At 36.5% G+C, this 19,518-nt stretch overlaps 2 protein-coding genes across 15 annotated transcripts in view; one reads left to right on the top strand and one right to left on the bottom strand.

Moving 5' to 3' along the window:
• Positions 1 to 2,927: 2,927 nt before the first annotated feature.
• On the top strand, positions 2,928 to 18,495 carry PACRGL (parkin coregulated like). 4 transcript variants are annotated; one of them, XM_065837027.2, is made up of 9 exons: positions 2,928 to 3,200; positions 3,279 to 3,433; positions 4,259 to 4,413; positions 5,944 to 6,011; positions 8,247 to 8,337; positions 9,188 to 9,322; positions 10,882 to 10,989; positions 11,979 to 12,059; positions 13,992 to 14,341. In XM_065837027.2, exons 3-9 carry the CDS (start codon positions 4,276 to 4,278, stop codon positions 14,046 to 14,048), a joined length of 678 nt encoding a protein of 225 aa, XP_065693099.1. In that variant the 5' UTR covers positions 2,928 to 3,200; positions 3,279 to 3,433; positions 4,259 to 4,275; the 3' UTR covers positions 14,049 to 14,341. The 4 variants fall into 4 exon arrangements, with proteins under 4 accessions (XP_065693099.1, XP_065693097.1, XP_065693100.1 ...); XM_065837025.2 differs by lacking the exon at positions 3,279 to 3,433 and having other exon boundaries at positions 2,928 to 3,210; positions 13,992 to 18,495; XM_065837028.2 differs by lacking the exon at positions 3,279 to 3,433 and having other exon boundaries at positions 2,928 to 3,206.
• Positions 15,968 to 19,518, bottom strand: part of KCNIP4 (potassium voltage-gated channel interacting protein 4) — a 430,639-nt gene continuing 427,088 nt past the window's right edge. For all 11 annotated transcript variants that reach the window (XM_071807360.1, XM_065837021.2, XM_065837024.2 and 8 more), the window contains one exon: positions 15,968 to 17,134. In XM_071807360.1, the coding sequence (XP_071663461.1) occupies positions 17,087 to 17,134 (48 nt within the window). In that variant the 3' untranslated portion in view covers positions 15,968 to 17,086. The remainder of the gene's footprint in view (positions 17,135 to 19,518) is intronic.

Here is a 19,518-nt window from a genome sequence, read left to right on the forward strand (position 1 = left end):
TGGTTCTATTCAAATTGGTTCAGTATTATTATTATGGAAAAGTAAGTGATCAGTTCAGAGTCAGCTTTCATTTTCATATTTCTATATGCTCACATGAACACACTCACATACATGTAAGTGATTGCATTTCATTTAATGATAAAAACTGCCTGCAAATTATTAGTATTTTTGTCTTTTACTTACTTTCAAGCATTAAGAAAGGTTTATGGCAGTTAAATTAAACAAACTAAAAATATACATACAGGAAAAACTCCTAATAACTGGAGCTAATGCTATACAAGTGTACAGTAATAATAGTCCGTTGTGACACCATATTTAAGACTACAAAGCGGTATCATCACGATGGAGAAAAATGTTAAAATTTGTCATGTTTTGTTGATTTATATATCGTATAGACCTTACAGTATTTTTCCTTCTGAATTGTCCATCCACCGAATAGGTTTAAAATGTCACAGACTAATTCCTATTACAAGTACCAAAAATAGTGGGACACAGTGGGAAAAGTGTTTTATTTTAAACAAACTTCATCACAAGTATTTTGACCCACAGTCCCTGTGTTAATTTTCAGCAAGATCTTAGAAATTCCAAGGCCAGGTAATAATGAGGAAGCTACTCAAGGAGCAGGGGAGCTGCAAATTCATAGGCAAAGTGTAATAAAAACCACTTTAAGATTTTACTGTAGGAATCAGCAGGGACTGGATGTGTGTTTAACCTTAGGACTTCTCTTTTCCCAACTCTTAACATGCAAGTTAGAAAAATATATCCTTAAGGGTGTAGTTTTTTCCTTCTCAGTTCTAGGAATGTAGGTGGCGAGTGTACCTCTGCAGGCACACGGTGATGCCTGTGCGGGGTGCCCCAGCACGGGAACGGATTTGCTGGTGCTGCACCAATGCCAGGGCAGCACCCCTGTGGAGATCCTTGCATGAAGGCAATTCCCTGAGAGCCAAAGGTAGTGTGATTTGTCCCAGTTCAAGAGATGGAGTGATGCCCGTCTATCCACATCCACAATTCAGCAGGTGTCTCTCAGACCCTCATTTCACACACCGTATCTCACTGCAAGGTGAGCAGCATAGTCCATGTATTCAACGTTCAAAGCACAGCAAGACTCCCTGTCGTGCCATGCACACCACTGTACCGTAATTCTTTATTTTGCATTTTTCAGAAAACTGACTGAACTCTGAACTAAGCCCTGCTCTCGCACAGAGACTGGAGTCTTACCTGTCCTTTCAGAACCCAACCGTTTCTGTGCCTCCAGGAGCTCAGTGGGAGCTGCTGACTCCACAGAGCTCATCAGTGGTATTTTGCTTCATGCAATGCAGCAGTTCATACCTCCTACTGACTTAGGAATTGTACTACTACCTTCTGCCATGCTTGAATGTAGCTGTAGTCTGTTCCGTACTCACAAAGCAACTATAGCAGCTATAGGTATAAAATGATACTAAAACATTGAACTAAAAATGAACCATGCTCAGAAAAGTAGTTATTTTTTCTCATTATGGAGGTGAGCATGCTGGTTTGCATTTTGCATTGTGATTTTCAATGACGTGCATGGTTTGCTTTACAAATATTGCATTTTTCTGAGAACATTTACCAGCTTGTAAAATTTATGGATATAAGATGTCCGTTCCTCTATTGCCTTCAGTCTTGTGGAACAGTAATGATTTTGTGAAAGTCTGTTGGGCTTAGTTAAAACACTTAGAAATAAAATAGAAATCTTCCCTTCTCCAGCATCATTTTTATCATTTTTTCCTTCTGTATTTCCAAAAGGTCTCTTGTACTAATGTATTTCAAAGGCATTCCTTATGCAGCCCTATTTTAACTCTGCAAATGTCCTCACAACTTCTCATTATTGGCAGATACAAACTGTTTAGGTTGGATAAAACTGATTATGAAATACCAGCATTGACCAAAATCTAATGCTGATGGTATTTTTCAAATAGTTGACAACTGTCAACATTGCCAGTGCATTTGCCTGATTTTTTGAGGAAAATCATCAGAATAGCCTCTCTTACCCACTTCTAAAGTCCCATTCAGCTCTTTGTTATAAATTACAAAGTGAGAAAGAGTGTGATGGTGGGAAGATCACATCCCATACAATTTAAGCAAACCGAGAAAACATCTCACTTGATTGTTAAGTGCATGAAAGAATAAACACATCTCTTAAAGAAAGTGAGAAAGCACTCCAGTGATTAACAGGGACCACAAAGAAAAAAAAAAACACAAACAACCTTTTTATCCAAAAGGTCATTTACCACATACAGATGTGATGGTGTATGAATAAATACTATATTTGTGGCAGAGATTTCAGTATCATACGTGTGGATCATCAGAAAATCAAACCAAAATGAACCATAACACCATAAACAAAACCCAACCAAACAAAAACCACTAAAAATCAACTTTCTATGATTGTATTTGGAACAAATATGATCACAAATGGGAATGTGACCCTGTCCTTAAAAGCCAAATTTTTATCACATAAAAATAAAAGCAAAATATTTTCCAAATCCTGTTTTCCCTGGGAAGCTTTTAAGAAAGTGACTAAGAACGAGGGGCAATGTCATCTGAAAATTTACCATCCCCACTCTAATCACAAACATATGAAGTAGTTTGAAAAAACTTTAAAATATAATTTTCGCTCTTTCTTCAGCAAGCACTGAAGCTCCGACTGGCTGAAGACGACGCCTCAGCTCCCCGACGCTCCGCAGCAGCCCAGCGGGCCCGGCAGCCCCATCACCGCAGCTCCCAGCACAGACCGACTAACTCCCGCAGGCCCGGCTCCCGGGACATGCGTTTCACCGCGAAGGCCCCCCTGAGGAACCCGCGCCCCCGCCGCGCATGCGCCCGTCAACACACCCCAGGCTCGGGCAGCCGAGGAAGTTTGGTCTCTCGGCGGCCCGTAGTTTCCCTGGCAACGTGCAGGAAGCGTCGCCAGGCGCGGGGCTCGCCTGGCAGGCCGGGGGGTGTCGGTGCGGCCGGGCGGTAGCGCTGGGTCGGCTCGGGCCCCGCCAGGCGTGGCCGGGCAGCGGCACAGCCTTGCAGCGAGCCCCTGGGCACTGCGCGCTGCCGCTCCCGAGAGGCCCGTGCGAAGAGGGGTTACCGCTGCCCACCCGTCCCCAGTCCCCTGAGGCCACCTTGAAGAGACGCGTGCGCGTCCCGCCTCGTCGTCTCGCTGGGTCTTCTGATGTCCCATGGTGTTTGTGAGTGTGGGTCTGTGGTGACTTGCTAGAGCTTTGCTGTTTGTGCCTCTTGATGCCCCTTATCTCTTTCTTACACAGCCCTAGCGACATTGCGGGAGGGCTGACACTTGCCAGGGTTAGGGAGCAACCTCGCTTTTAAAGGCCTGCTTACTTTCATCCCGCCGTTCCTAGCTGACTTCCAGAAACTAAACTCTAGGCCACACTTTTCCTCCTTTGAAAGACGTCTTCTAAAGGTGATTTTTCTATTTCTGCTTGAAAATTTCTGCCCTTCGCTTGAAGTCTGTCATCTGCTAGTAGGCTGGTTCATTTTTGTGTCAAGTCTTGTATGTCACTTGTTTGATTCATAAGTGTAGTTCTGCTCTCTGATCTCTCTACAAATGCATTTGACTCTCCCAGCTCTTGACTACACAAGACCTTTCATCTTGCTCTGAAGCCTGAGACCCCCTCATGAAAAGCTGTGTAGCTGGTATATTAACATTTAGAAGTGTACCTAAATCTTTATTTAAGGATGTACACAGAAATTTATTTTTGCATTCTTTTTAACAAAATACTTTCTTCTTACTGGAATTGAATTTTGTTTTATATGTTCTTTATTTACTGCTTTACATTTTTGTTTTCTTATGGATTCTGTTTTGCTTTTTGTGTCCTGAATCTACTTGCTCTTCATTCCTTCATCCTGGCCTTTCCTCAAATAGTTACTGTCTTCTGCTGTAGCCGTACCCAACCAGCGTATTTCACTCTGGGCTGTTCTACTGAGCACTGTGATGCTGCTCGGATTTCTGTAGGCTACCCTAAAGGCAGCCTGTAGCTAATTTCACTTTTCCTGCAGGTCTCAAAGTACAGAAATAAATGGGAGCAGTGCAGGATTAGGAAATGTGTGCATTTGAAAGACAGAGTGATGAGACTCTCAAAATTATGCTGTGCACTGCTTAAGATAAGATATATATATTCTTGATTGATTGTTCATGTCAGTCTTTGTACCTGGGGATTCTAACACTTGATATTCTGTCATGTAGGAATCAAAACTATATTATGTTTTTAATCTTTTTTTATTCTAGGAAGTAATGTTCCAAGAATGTCATCAGGCATCCAAATAAAACCAAAGACTGCAGTACAGAAAAACAAGACATCTTCTCTGCCATGTTCTCCAAAACCTGCAATTAAACCACAACCAAAGCCTAGCGACAAGCTGAATCCTAAAACTATTAATCCGGTATGTATAGGGGGTAGGTTTTCTGTTTGTTTAAAACAGATCTCACGTTGGAAGAACTCTGCTGACTTTATGAAATGCATGCAGGCCGTGTTTCTTCTGGTCCTGTTTCATAAATTCAAACTAAACTTTTTTTATTAATCGTATATTCCATAATTTATAAGCTCAAATGCTTGAGACATAACATGTTTATTACTTTTCTAAAACAGGAGCTTTGGTGCAGTTGTGGCTTGGACGGTAACTTTTTTATTTTCCATGTACTTTTGCCCTAAAAAGAGATTTAGAGCTAAAAGTTAAAAAGGGTTGTGGCTTTTTTTTGGTATAGTTACGTATTTTGGCACCTGGTGCTTTAGAGGAACTGATCTCAATTATGCAATGAAACCAAGAATCAGGTAGCATCTCAAAGATCACCTAGACCTCACAAAATCTAGCAAATTAATTGCTAGTGAGTGTGACTTGAAACACTGAGGTACTGTAAGTATGTAACACTTTGGGAAGAATTTGGGCTCTCAGAAGATTGGTGAAAGGAGTCGTTTATTTCATCGAAGTCCTGGGCCTGGAGAACCAGCTTTGAGTGGGTGAGTTAAATGGTAATGTCACAGACTTTTTGGAAAACAAACTAAATGCAGGAGTACTTCGGTGAGGTACTTGTTTGCCATAAACAGGGGCTGAATACTTTTGTATGGGCATTTTTTTTCTTGAAACTTTTTTGCAAGTAGTACGATGACTTAAGGCAAGAATTTGTCAAATCAAGCACACAATTTTAGCAATGTTAATGTAGGTTAAAATACTCAGAAGATAAAAATTAAGATTTCATGGCATTACCTACTACATGCTTTGTGATAAGAGGTTTAATCTGGGAAGTCACATTGAATGACCACGCTAAGAAATAATATCATAGTTCATATGCATAAGAAGCATGTATATGACAAAAAACAACTTTGTGCAGTCTTTCCTTCTGTGAAGCTTCTGGTTTCCTTCTCCAGTGAGTCCTCCCTAGATTCTCATCCAGCATGAACCTTCCTGTTGATTCCCAGTGCCCTCATACCATTTTGTCCAACATTTGGTGTTTTTCTCACATCTTGTCACCCTTTAATTTTGCCTATACTCGGATCAAGATGGAATTAGAGTAAATCTGCCTTCTGCATGTTAGTAATATAACAACAATAAGAGCATCAGGAAAGTGAGAGGTCTTTAATCCGTTAAGAAGAGAATCTGTAAGATTTCAGTGTTAAGATTTTCAAGAGAAAAAAGATAAATAAGGATACTCCATCAGGAGAGCACTAATTCTACATTATTTACTCATTTTTTCAACTTCATAGCCAGACAATTCTTAAAAACAGTTTTCTGATAAATGTACCCAATATATGTTTGCCACCCCATAGCTGCAGGTTTTGTTGTTGTTCTTTTTTTAATTAGCTTTAGAATTGTATGACTAAGTGTCTTTTTGGTAAACCGCAATTTAAACATCTTTAAAGTTTTTATCAAACATTACTTTTATGAATAAATAATGTATTCTTTTTTTCTTCACAGTTTGGTGCTCATTCTCGACCACCTTCTGCATTTGCTGCCATATATGCTAAAGGTGGCATTCCATGCAGGTGTGTTTGTTTTGTTTATTTTTTACTAAATATATTATGGTTAGGTAGTATTACAGACATTCAAATAGGTTTATTCATGTTTATTCTTTTATTTAGGCTGTTTGATTCCATTCATTTCTGAAAAGATTTCTGATACTTAAGTCTTTTCAAAGTAGAAAGCAGTTTTCCATGTCTTTGAAATTGTCTTATCATAGAATCATTTAGATGGGAAGAGACCCTCAGGATCATCAAATCCAACTATAACCTAACCTAACTCTGGCACTAAACCATGTCCCTAAGAACCTCATCTATACACCTTTTAAACACCTCCAGCAATGGTGACTCCACCCCTTCCCTGGACAGCCTGTTCCAATGCCTGACATCCCTTTTCGTTAAGAATTTTTTCCTAATATCCAATCTAAACCTCCCCTGGTGCAACTTGAGGCCATTTCCTCTTGTCCTATCACTTGCTACTTGGGAGAAGAGACAAACACGCTTCATGCTACAGCTTCCTTTTAGGTAGTTGCAGACAGTGATAAGGTCTCCCCTCAGCCTCCATTTCTCCAGGATAAACAGCCCCAGCTCCCTCAGCTGCTCCTCATCAGACCTGTGCTCCAGGCCCCTCACCAGCTTCATCATCTCCTCTGCACTCTCTCTAGTATTTCAATGTCCTTCTTATTATGAGGGGCCCAAAATTCAACACAAGATTCCAGGTGAGGCCTCACCAGTGCCATGTACAGTGGCACAATGACTTCTCGAGTCCTGCTGGCCACACTATTCCTGACACAAGCCAGGATGGTGTTGGCCTTTGTGGTCACCTGGGCACACTGCTGGCTCATATTCAGCCAGCTGTCAATCAACACCCCCAGATCCCTCTCTGCCAGGCAGCCTTCCAGCCACTCTTCCCTGCCTAGGGTTGATATTACCTGAGTGCAGGACCCGGCACTTGGCCTTGTTAAACCTCATACAACTGGCCTCAGCCCAATGATCCAGCCTGTCCAGATCCCTCTGTATGGCCATCCTACCCTCCAGCAGATCAACACTCCCACCCGATTTGGTCTCACCTGCAACCTTAGTAAGGATGCACTCGATCCCCTCATCTAGATCATCATTAAAGAGATTAAACAGAACTCGCCCCAATACTGAGCACTGGGGAACACCACTTGTGACCGGCCGCCAGCTGGATTTGGCTCCACTCACCACAACTCTTTGGGCCCAGCCCTCCAGCCAGTTCTTTATCTATCACAGAGTACACCCATCCAGGCCATAAGCTGTCAGCTTCTCCAGGAGAATGCTGTGGGTTACGGTCAAAGGCCTTACTAAAGTCTAAGTACACAACATCCACAGCCTTTCCCTCATCTACTAGTTGGGTGGTAGTCTTCTTTTGACTCTTTTTTTAGGTAGTGTTAATAGTTAAGCTGCATTTTTAAAGAATAGCTAGGTGTTTGCAGATTTGGTTTGTTAAGCCTCTTCCATGAAATAAGTTGATTTTTTCATGTAATGGTGTTTACTTTCCTACTAATAATGATAATGAAATAAGTGCCGTTCTAGTAATTAGACATCTTGCAGTCTTTTTGTGTCTGAAGTAATTAGTATGCAACATTGTCTTGAATATTCCAATTCTGTAGTTGTCAATAATATCAGATATTAACAAAACTAATTGTAAGTAAGAGTTAGTGATATTTGAAGTTATTTGTCTCTATTATATATTTGTCTAGAAAACAAGCACTTAAGTGTTTTTTTCAAGTGGATGCAGAATTGCTTAACAAAAATTGAAGTAATTGTTAATACATGTATATACATCTATAAAATAGTCATTGATACATAGCCTTCATCTGTATTTTAGGAATAACTGCTGAATTCCAATATGATTTTTTTTTCAATTTCAACTGATTTCCATTAACAATTGTTATTTGAGGAAAATGTTTCTTGATATTTATCAAAATAAGTAACTTTGCAAAGGGAGCATCTTCTGTGTCAGTATGAGAGGCATCTATCTTCATTATATCTTTTAATTTCTGATTTCTAGGCGATTGGGAGCAAAATTTTGAAAACTGCCATATCTGGGAATCAACATATTTGCCCTGTTAATTACTATTACATGTTTCACTGAGGAGAGCATTATGTATTGAAATTGTGTATATAACATCATATTGATATTGTAAACCAATTAGTGGCATATTTCAAGTGAATAGTGTTGGAAATGAATTATATAGTATTATATGTTAATTTGTTAAAAATGTATTCTTTATATAGGTTAGTGCATGGCTCAGTAAAGCACAGACTGCAATGGGAATGCCTTCCTGAAACTGTTCCCTTTGATCCTCTTCTTGTAACACTGGCAGAGGTAAACTCTATTTTCTTGCAAAGTTAAGGATTTCCTATTTGCAAATGGCATTTTGTAGCAAGCTAAGCTTGCCCTAGTAGACTCACCTACTAGGGAAGTATGAAAAAAAACCCATATTTATAAGGATCTTATATGGATGAAGATGATCAAGAACATATTGCTATTTGTAGTTCTTTAATCAGAGCATTTTGAGAGAGCTAGGGAGAGCTACTTAATCTCCAAGATACTGGCCAAATACAAGACAGATACCCAGATAGCCAACCGTTCAATTAAATACTTCAATCCTTTTTTTTTTTTTTGAATTAAACAAAGCTCTCAATTCCCAAAGTAATTTAGAGCTCCTATTATGGAAAGAAGAAACACTTCAGCCATACGGCTTTAAATCTTTGAGTTCTACCTGTCAGGTCTTCACTAGAAGTGCATATTTTTACCATCTACATGTTTTTGGTGTTGCAGGAGGGTGTGTGTGGTGGAGGGTGTCTTTCCTTACATCGTTCCCCTTTTGTTTTTTCTTTAGGATATGAAAAACATTTACAAATACAGCCTATTATTGTTCATAGTCTTGTTGAAAAATTACCTTCGGTAGTTAGATTAAGGGAAATTAAGAGCAAATATTGATTGAATTGACAGTATTTATAAGTTTTAATATTCAGTGTTCCAAAAGAAAAATAAGAATATTCTGTGAGAAGAGTTGTACTCAATGGCTCCACATGGTGGAGTTAGTGTATTTTATGTTTCGAACTGATGTAACAAAATCTAAACATTATCTTGCTGCTCTGTGGAAATTTTTGAATGTGTTTTTGTTTAAAAGAAGTCCAACTATTAAGCAAACGTTTTATATTTGAAACAGGGTCTAAAAGAGACAAAACATCCCTATACTTTTGTTTCAAAAGAGGGTTTTAAAGAATTACTCATGGTTGAAGGTGCTACTGAAAAAGCAATTCCCTTGTTGCCTCGTCTAGTTCCAGTATTAAAAGCTGCATTGGTATGTCTTACTCTTCATGCAGGTATTTTCATGGATTTGAATTTTTTCCTTTTTTCTTGTGCTGGTGGGGACTACACGGAAGATATTAATGTGATAAATCTATTGTATTGGCTTTTGAGCTGTATCAAAGTAGCTATGGGCAAATCTGTGGAAATGTTCTGTTAAAGATCTGAATATAAGCAGAAATAAATATATGTATTGGAGGCATTTTATATATATGCACATAATAACATGAAAAAAAGAGATTAAGTAAAATGGAGATGCAAGAATAAATGCTTAAATGTTTAATTTAAAAATTCAAAACATACTACAAAAAAAACCCAGCATATGCCAATGAGGAAAGGGGAAGAATACACTTAAAATATTTGGAGTAATATTCTTCATTTTTAAAATATTTTTAATTTTTCTACTCCTTCAGAAAATAAGATTGTATTGACCTCAAAGGTAGTATCTTTTGGGTCTTTTTCATATCTTCTAGAGCCCGTTTCTGGTTCAGCTACTTGCTCTCCTTTAATCTAACTGTGTCTCAGTTCTGCTTTTATAGAGATGGCTGAAAGTTTGAAAACTCTTTGTGATATCAGATCAGAGGTTTAATACAAGATCAGAATTGTGTGTTATCAGTATCTTTGGTTTAATTTGGCAGACAAAATTAGAAGAATTATTCTTGTCTGTTCTTCCAATTGCTGTTACTCTACTGATGATTTTTATTGTTGCCTTGTTTTGGTATAAAGTCTTGTTAAACCTTCTACTACACAAGCAGTTGAGGACTTCTAGTTTAAAAAAAAAAAGCCAACATGTTCAGGGACCAGATGTCAGAATGGAAAAATAACTGTTTAAAATAAATGTCAGTATTAGTCCAAGAATAAAATAAATTGTCTTTAATCAATTTCACTGCTAAAGGAGTAGTGAGATAACTAAAGTGTTAGAGAACTCAGGTTTAGTGGAACCCTTCCATGGGAGCAATAAAGATGACAAAGCACTGTAGAAGTAGTTAAGAGCCTGATAATTGCTGGCAGGTGACAAAGCTGTAGTTGGCAGGGGACTAAATTAATTGAGCCAAAAAGTCATTGGCTCCTGTGTTTCTCCAACAAAGAAAATTAATTGTTATGAATTACATAGAAATTACTCTGAATTCATTACATTTGTAAGTAAAATGTTGTCTCCCAGTTTCAACATACCCACAATTGAAGGGTTCTTCCTAATATTCTGTAAAGTATTACAGTTGTTGTTGTAGCAAACTGTTTATTTTGCCTGCCTATATTTTATCAAAAAAAAAAAATTAGTTTCCTTGTTTCAGAAGAAATGTAAGAGTTTCACTGACATTTTGTGGATAACTTTGTTTTCTACTTTAAAAATGTTCTTCTGTTTTTAAATGTTACCTCTAGATACTAATATTCAGTCATATTGTACTTCTGAACTTGTAACATTAGAACAATTAGCAGTTGCACAGTAGTTTGAATTTTCAAAAATATTATATACAGTCATAATGTAGAGATCGCAGTTTTGAACAACTTGTGCCTCTGAATATTACTGACGGTTTTCCTTTTCATGCTCTGAAGGCCCATTCAGATGATGAAGTCTTTGGAAGGGGATTGGATGCTTTAGTTCAACTTAGTGCTGTTGTTGGCCCACCTCTTAATGATCATCTTAAGCATCTACTCACAAGTGTAAGTTCTTAATGCTGATATTAAAAAAAAAAAGCATCTATATTTGTTGGTGAGATGTTTACTATAATATCTGCACAGATACAGTGGAGGACACAGCACTTCCATGAAAAGCATTACTTCATATATTCCTCTGTGTCCATCATTCTTTAATAATATGGTGACTTATAAAGTTCTGACAAGGTCCAAAACCTGCTGTTTAATGTCAATTCGAGAAAAATGGAAGTGTTGTCTCTACTATTTGAAAAAGATCCAGTTTCAAGCTTAAGGTGAAATAGGCGCTAGGTGTTGAGAAGTTTTTGTTTATTGTAAAATGAGTTTTGCATTTTAAGTGTGAATATTTAAAAAAAGATTTGTGAAACTTTCAATAAGGTAAGCAAATATTCCCACTTCTTTCAGATGGGAATTCTGCACAAGGAGGTTTTCATGAAACAGAGTGGGAGTGTGGAGAGTATTTTTATACTGAGTTGTTCTGTAGATGTCCTTCTGTCAGACAGGCTTTTCATGTTTCATTTAGCCTGCTCCCAAAGTGCACTTTTACAGCAAAATAACAGGACCGTTTAGATACCCAGTGCAGAAGAGAGAAATTGCAGTAGTTATTTTTAAAGTATTTCCACTATAATAAATCTCTTTCAGTGTACATGAACAATGTGTTAACTTTTCATGTGGACAGCACTTGAAGAATTACTTTTTTTTAAGTTTGAAACATCTTTAAAATTTGTTTGCTAAATGAAAAAAAAAAACGTTTTTTTTTGGCTAACAGTTGAATCTTCTTTGAAATTACATTTTCTCACCAATTAACATTTTATTGCCTTTGCCTTCACTGAGGCCCCTACTTTGACATCAGTTATAAGCTATAGATTGATGCTTCTTTTCAGCTTTAATTTTACAAAGCAAGATAAAATAAAGTAATAAAATAGAACTATATTGGCTTCTTTGCATATATTGTACTATATTGTGCAACAAACCTTTTTATTTTACTTTTCCAATAGCTTTCAAGGAGATTAATGGACAAGAAATTTAGAGAAAAAACTACTGTTGCTTTACAAAAGTTGGAACAATATGGTGGAAAGGTGAGTTGTCCAGATGATTATTCTGTAATCTGCACATTTGAATGCAACTTCGCCAAAATAACTTCCATCTCAGCCTTTCAGATTAAGAACCCCATTCTGAAAACTGCTTATTTTCACATCACAACTATTCATATTGCATAAAACACAGGCTTTCACACTGTGTCAATCAGCAGAGTTCTGTTCCAGTCCGTAGTAAAATAGTTGGGTTCGTCTGTTTGATGTGAGTGATAACAGAAATGACATTAAATCTACTCTGGGTGAACCATATTCTGCCAGTTAAGTTCTGTTGTCTCCCATTTTTTTATCGCCCATTTTTCATTGTATTCTCTGTTGTTTTAATCTCTGAGCAAGGAATATAGGAGTATGTCTTAATAAAATATTCCAGGGGGGTCCATACCTGCATAAGAAGCTGCATGGCTGGACTCTTACAGCATAGCACACAAAGCCCACTCAGGATACATTTCTTTGGGAGCAACTGTGCATCCACGTAGATCCCTACCCATGATATTTGTTTAGAACATTTTTATTGTCCTTTATGAACAATATCATATGATAGATGCCCATGAAGAGTGATCCAGGAATTCACTAAATGTCAACTGGTAAATAGCTTCTGGCCTCTTCTGGAGGAACAACACCTGACTCAGCTGACTTAGGCTGAATATTTGTCTTGCTTCAATATGCATGGGATACAGGCTTCACATTCCTTTTGTTCTGAGCCTAAATACTTTTCTCAACAGGATTTAATCTTGCTAAAAGATCCTTTTTGGTGTTGCTTTCCCATTTCCACTAATAGTTGAGTGCTTAGATCACTTACTGAAGAAACCAGGTACTGACATTCCAGCGCAACCTGGTTAACCCAGAGGTTAGATCTGCAATTGCTATAACTAAAAAAAATGCTCTAAGTAATAGATGGCAGAGTATTCTGCTGAACATTCTGTTGCTGTTTACTGTTGTATATTGTACAGAAAAGAGAAGAAAAAGTGACAGAGTATTGACTGGGTATTAATCTAGAAGAGAAAATATTTGCTTTCTTCACCCTATGAACAGTTACATGTATTATATTAGATGTTCACTGGCAAACTGTAGGAATAACCTAAAGACTAGGGACCATAAATTCAGGTCTACCCATTCTGAGCTTGTGTGCCTTCATCAGTTAGGCACCCATGCAATCAGTAGATTCCACCATTTTTTTCTTTTTTTGGCACTTATAATCATTTAAGGGAAGTAGCAACATTTGTACTACAGACTTGAAAAACATCATGACAAATAAATAAGCATGAAAGTTTTTTTATTTATATGTAATGAGACAAGAAAAGGAAAATTACATTTCATCTTGATATTCTGAAAATTTAGGCTTAGGTAATGTAACTAATCCAGTGAATCATTATCCTCTAATTCTTCTCTTCATCTCCTGACTTCTTATATTCTTATCAGTTTTGCAAATAGTTCTGTGTGTCTTTTCAAAATACTGTAATAAAATAAAAGGCAGAAAACTGGAACCAAACTCCTAAATTGTAATTACAAGCAATATTATATAATCCAACTAATGAATTAATCAAATTTCTATTCTAAATGAGTTATAATGTGTGTAATTCTAACTTTTATAGGAGGGTCCCTCCCAGAATATCACTCCTCTATTTAAAAATCCTTATTATTTAATGTCTATATTTATGCCCAGATTTAGGTATGAGGTTACATTTCTCTTGGATGCTTACTCATTAGTTATCACAATTCTCCATTTTTTCAGTTCATTATTTTCAACCCTTTTGACAGTAAATTTCTCAGCTGATATTAAGTTTTAGTACTCTACTGTTTAAGAATGACAAAGATAACTAAAAGCTGTAAATCATACAATTTATAGAGACTATATGAATACTCTCATAGTGCTAGTGCTCCTTATTTTATTCACGTTTGTTTTATTTTTGTCAACAGGCAGCTGTGGCTATCATAAAATCTAAAATTCCAACCTATTGTCCTATCTCCTCTTGAAGAAGAAATCTATAGTGATCTGTACTGTAAGATGAAGTTTGGAAAGAAACTGCCTGTGAACATCTCTAACACCTATTTGGAGTACGATATATTCTCTTAAAATAATCACAATTCCTAAGTATGAGGGAGAGTGGGAAAAGCCCTATCAGTTTGTGAATATGGAATTATGGAAGATTGTTTAACGTAACTCTGTATTGGCTGCTATTTGCGTATGCATTGTGCTTACAGTGACACTGACTAACTGGATATTATTTCAAAAACACAGTAAATATTGATTCTTACTTTGTTGTAAATTACCATTTCCTTTAATTGATCTGCAGTGCTTAGTATGTTTTTGGCTGTAATTAACTAACTTGGTGTTAAATTACACATGTATACCTGGTTTTGAAGCACATAACTTCATTTGTTGCATAGGCATAGACAGATGTAATTTGGGCTCGCCAGGACTTCCTGGGTTAGATGTAGAACCACGAGAATGCATCTAGACTCTCAAGAAGTCAGCTTTTAAAGGTGTGAAGCTGAAGATACTGAACAGGTAGCAAACGGTGCAAAACTGATCTTGCTCAGTGCATTCTCAGCATGTTGTTTGGAGAAGCTGGAGAGGCTCTGGAGATCACACTGCAGATGCATCAGGTTGCTCCATGGAGCCACAGCCTAGGTTTTGTTCAACTAATAAGTTCCAATTGCCTTCGGGCCTGCTGAATGTGAGTAGGAGGCAACTTTGGAGTATTTACACCGTGCTCCCTTTACATAGAGTTCTGTGATGCCACGTGTATGTGTGGGACTAGTTTATAAAGTTAGCTCTAGACAACCTAATAAAATTCTGAAAGTGGAAGCTATGAAAAAAAAACGAATCAAAGACAATAAAAAGATCACAGAAGCCAGCTTACCTCCAGGTAAGTCAAGCCTGGTAGGATTGCAGTGTTTGCACATGAAAGCACTTTAACTCAATTGCAAAATAATTCCTAACAGATTTTGTAATAAATGCTGTTCAGGGTTCATGTTATTATGGATATTTGAGTTATTCTGTAGGGAGAGCTGACTGAAGTAACAAAATTTGCTGTAGAACTTTTTCTGCTGTGGAAAATTTAACTCTCAATTTTAAAGCTCTTGGAAGGGTGTTTGTGGTTTTGTTTGTTTGTTGGTTTTTGGTTGGTTGGTTGCTGGTTTGTGGTTTGTTTGTGGTTTTGATGTGGGTTTTTTTTTTTTTGTCATCAGGAGATGCTGTTGCATTGGCTGTTAAAAAGTATGTCATGTGAAAGCTATTTCAGAATTTTTGGAAAATTACCACTGCTTAGCCAAATTAAATTTATTTCAGGAGTCTTCTAAGATCACTGCAGAGATCAGAACTGTACTAAGTCAAGATCTAGGTATTTAAGCTTTTCTTTAAACATTTTTGCCAGCAATGTTATTTTTTTATCTGAAGAAATACAAGTATTTGTTTAACAACTAAAAAAACCCCAATCATGCATCTTGTTTTTCTTCATGTTTACTTTATTATTTTTTGTTACAAAATGTGCACATTTAGTTTACACAAACACGCTACAGCAGATTTCAGGTGTACATGTATTGTACTACTCTTATCCTACACTGGTGATAGCAGAGCAGCCTTCAACATGCCTCTAACATCCCATCTCTACACCAGAATAGATACCTGATTTATTTTTGCAAAAGAATACTTGCAACATTCTTTCTACTTTGTCAGTCCCCTTTCTGCAGCGATGTCAAAATGAAGATTGGCCCATCTCTGATAACTTTTCACCAAGTTTGAAATATTGGCATAAACTCTGTGGACAATATATCTTAAAAATACATGACGGGGGCAGTATTTGATTGTAGGTACGTACAGTTTTAGAAAAAATCTTCCTAGGTTCAGAATTAAGGTAGCTCCAATCTTAATGAAGAAATAACTCTTTTAAAAAAAAAAACACAATACAGTTGTCACATATAGACGATATCATATAGCTGAAGTTTCCAATTTTTTCCTGATTCCATCTCATAATTAAAGATATTACAAAAAGCTGAAACAAATGTTAGCTGGTCTAGCAGTCGGTATTAGTAGATGCTACTACATAGTGATATTCATTCTGAGCACCAAGTGGAATGGAAGCTTCAAAAGGAATTTGTGCCTTTTTCTTCTTTAAAGGCAGAAAGACACATACTCATGAAAACAGTATTAGGATCCAGTTAAGGTTTCTTCATGAAAAATCTAAAGTCAGAAGATCCTTAATTTTATGCAGAGAACTTTGCAGACACATCCAAGAAAAATTAGAAATACAGCATGTAGGACTCCTGATACTCATGTCATGATGAATTAAATGCAGATTTACTAGGTAAGTGTGATAGAAGCTTACTTGTATTCGGTAGGGTGTAAATCTACCAATAAGCAATTGCTTATTTTTTCTATAACAGTTCTTCCTCTCAAGTTATCTATTTTGTTAGCTTCGGATTTTTTATTTTTCATTTTAAGAGAAAAGCAAGTCAAAGGTGGAAGGCAATTGCAGCAAGATGTGCATTGTACATTGATTATAGCACTGTAACTCAAAGTGTTACTCAAAAAATTGGGATTACACCAGACAAATGTGAAAACAAAATACATGGTAATGCCTTTGTATAAATTAGAAGCTAAGATTTAAGAAATACACTCAAACATCTGGAGATTAATCCAGTAGAAATGAGTAGCAAAACTAGGAGTATTTATTTAATCTTCTTGTGATAGTATCTGTTTTATCTAGAGGTTGAAATGATAATAAAGCTGCATAATGTCAGGTGTTGTTTTGATTTGATTTGGAGTAAAAATCTGACTTTTCAGAACAATTTTATTAACTAAGCAGCCATTGTTGAAGTGCTAAGTTGTGCATTTTAGAAAGATTTTTTTTTTTTTTTTGGGGGGGGGGAAGTTTATAATAAAAAAATCTATTTGCATAATGTCTCAGTGTAAAGCTGAGTAATTTTATTTATGATAAAGTGGGAAATCCATCTTTTAATGTTGCAGAATAGCTCATATTTGTCCATTAGTTGTAGACCTAATGTCTTCATTAAATCACGTTTTCAAAGAGCTGCATGGATCGCATTATATTCTCATCCTGTAAAAGAGACAACAAAAAACCCAAAATCATACATCATTACAAATGTGTTGACAAATATCTATAGTGAAATTGGGTAGAACTAACTATTTTAGTTAATGGCAACATTATTTTTCAGCTTGTTTGGAGAAACTGTTAGCAGAAAAAAGTTGTTAATAGATCTACACTTTAAGTATTTTAATTAAATGAAAATTGTCCAGAATGCAACAGCATGTTAAGAAAAGTCTGCAGTATTTCAGAGGTTATAAGTTTATATCCAGTATAACAAAATACATATATACAGTAAGCACTCAAGGAATAATTGTTGTATCTGAAGTGTGAGTCCCTACATAAAATTACTAGTCCTGTGTATCTCACAAAGAAGCCTTTCTGCAGTTCTATGGCATTCTATTGTGTAGCTAGGGATGACCTCAAAATAAAATTGATCTAAGCGTGCATCTTTGCTTGAACCAAAGTCAAGTCAGCTCCACAAATAACACTGACTCCTCAGCTCAGTTTTTCAGTGTGTTCACACTGAACGATGTAGCTGCTTCCCAGTGCTACTTCTGCTTCCTGATTGCTTTGCATTAGGTAGGTAATAAAACCTTCAGCTTCCAAGTTCTGCATACTGCTTACTGATGCACTACTCTGTACTCCACTTTTTATCAGTAAATAACTTTCAGCACAGCAGTCAGGAATTTTTTTTTTTTTTGTAACATTTACTTTTCAGTGTATAGAAGAAAGAATTTACATGTAGTAGCACATATTTGATGGCACTTTTGGATCAACAGTTGGTTGCACAATACAAGAGTATATTACACACTCGGCATTTGCTGGTCCCCACTGTAATGATCTTATTTTTAAATGTGAAAGCATACCCTTCAGTACTTTCTTTAGAGATAATCTAGCGATCCTTAATTCTAGTGCATATAAAGGCTGAATTTGATAGAATATTTTAGGAAGTTTTGTGCAAGAGGTCCATAAATAACGCTCTTCTTAGAAAGGTTCTCTCATAATATTCTCTGCTACTGATAGGTATGTAGGCCTTCTGTACTTTAATGTTCCAATAACACATGTTCAGTATCAATTTCCAGTTAAATTATTCACTGCTCAGTCTAGTGGGTGATTTGCTTTGTAGAAAATGACAAGTCTGAGTAATTTGCTCAATTTATGTTATAAACCACGCACAGTGGGGTTTTTCCATCTTCGATTCTGTATTTCATTTCAAGTGATGTTGCTGTAAGAAGCGATCTGTGCACAATTTTGTGCTGATTACCCTATAAAATCAATGATATGTATTTTCGAAAAATATGTAGATTAATACTTTAAAAGTTTGTATAAAACATTTACTACATTAAATTACTATATTAAATTCAAATAAACTTTTTCCCACTGCATTGTTTTGAAACATCAATATACTGTTCATGATCACTGATTAATGTAAGGTTAAAATTTGGTTTAAGTGGAATCATTTATCATTTAATTATTTACAAATGTTTCTCAATATACATTGGCAACTAAGCTCAGAAACTGTGCAAAGCAAGCAACACGCTCTTAATTTAGAAAGTATTTTGACACTTCCTACCAATTTTATAATATATGCATCATCACTAATGAGACCAGTAGTTTTCTATAATCAGCCCCATATTTCTGAGGTTTGCTGTTTCTATACATAAGACTTCCAAAGCCCCCCATTTAGTCAGTCAAATGGGAAGAGTCTTCACAAAAACATAGAGGCTTCTCATCATATTTGAAACATGGTGACTTTTAGTAGCTATTTTCCATCTTAAAAAAAAAAAAAAAACCCAAAACAAAACAACAAACCACAGATACTTGCATTAAAATTCTTTGGCAAATATATCTTTTTCATTTGCCTCTTTTTCAGTACATTTTTCTAAACAATTTTTCATAAAGGATTTGTTGAATGATTCCTAACTCAAGACATTAGGACGTGTTAGTCCATATGAAGCACATGCCATGAAGTTTTCTTACTGAAGTTTGAGATGACTCCTTTGTTGTTTTCAGGCTCGCCCAGACCATCAACATTGTGCATGGAATGGGTTACTCCTGCAGAAAATATCCCTTTTTATCATTACCTGACAAGTTAGAACCATGGTCAATGCAACAGAGCACTGCCAACAGATAAGACACTATGCAATACACATTGCTAAGGATATACAAAACAGCCACAGTTAGAAAACTTATCCCCAAGGAATAACTACAGATACATATAAAAATAGACCAATTCTAGAGCATCTTTGCTATCTCCTGTTCAGCTTTCCCTATTCTAAATACTTAAAAAACAATCACTGACTAACTGCATTTGTCTTGCTAGTCCTGTTCTCTCCCATCTCGTCTGCTGCTTTCTTCTTGGTACAGGAGATAAGAAGCCATGCACACAGGCT

This window comes from Patagioenas fasciata, chromosome 4 (genome assembly GCF_037038585.1).
Source record: "Patagioenas fasciata isolate bPatFas1 chromosome 4, bPatFas1.hap1, whole genome shotgun sequence".
Classification (NCBI taxonomy): Eukaryota; Metazoa; Chordata; class Aves; order Columbiformes; family Columbidae; genus Patagioenas; species Patagioenas fasciata.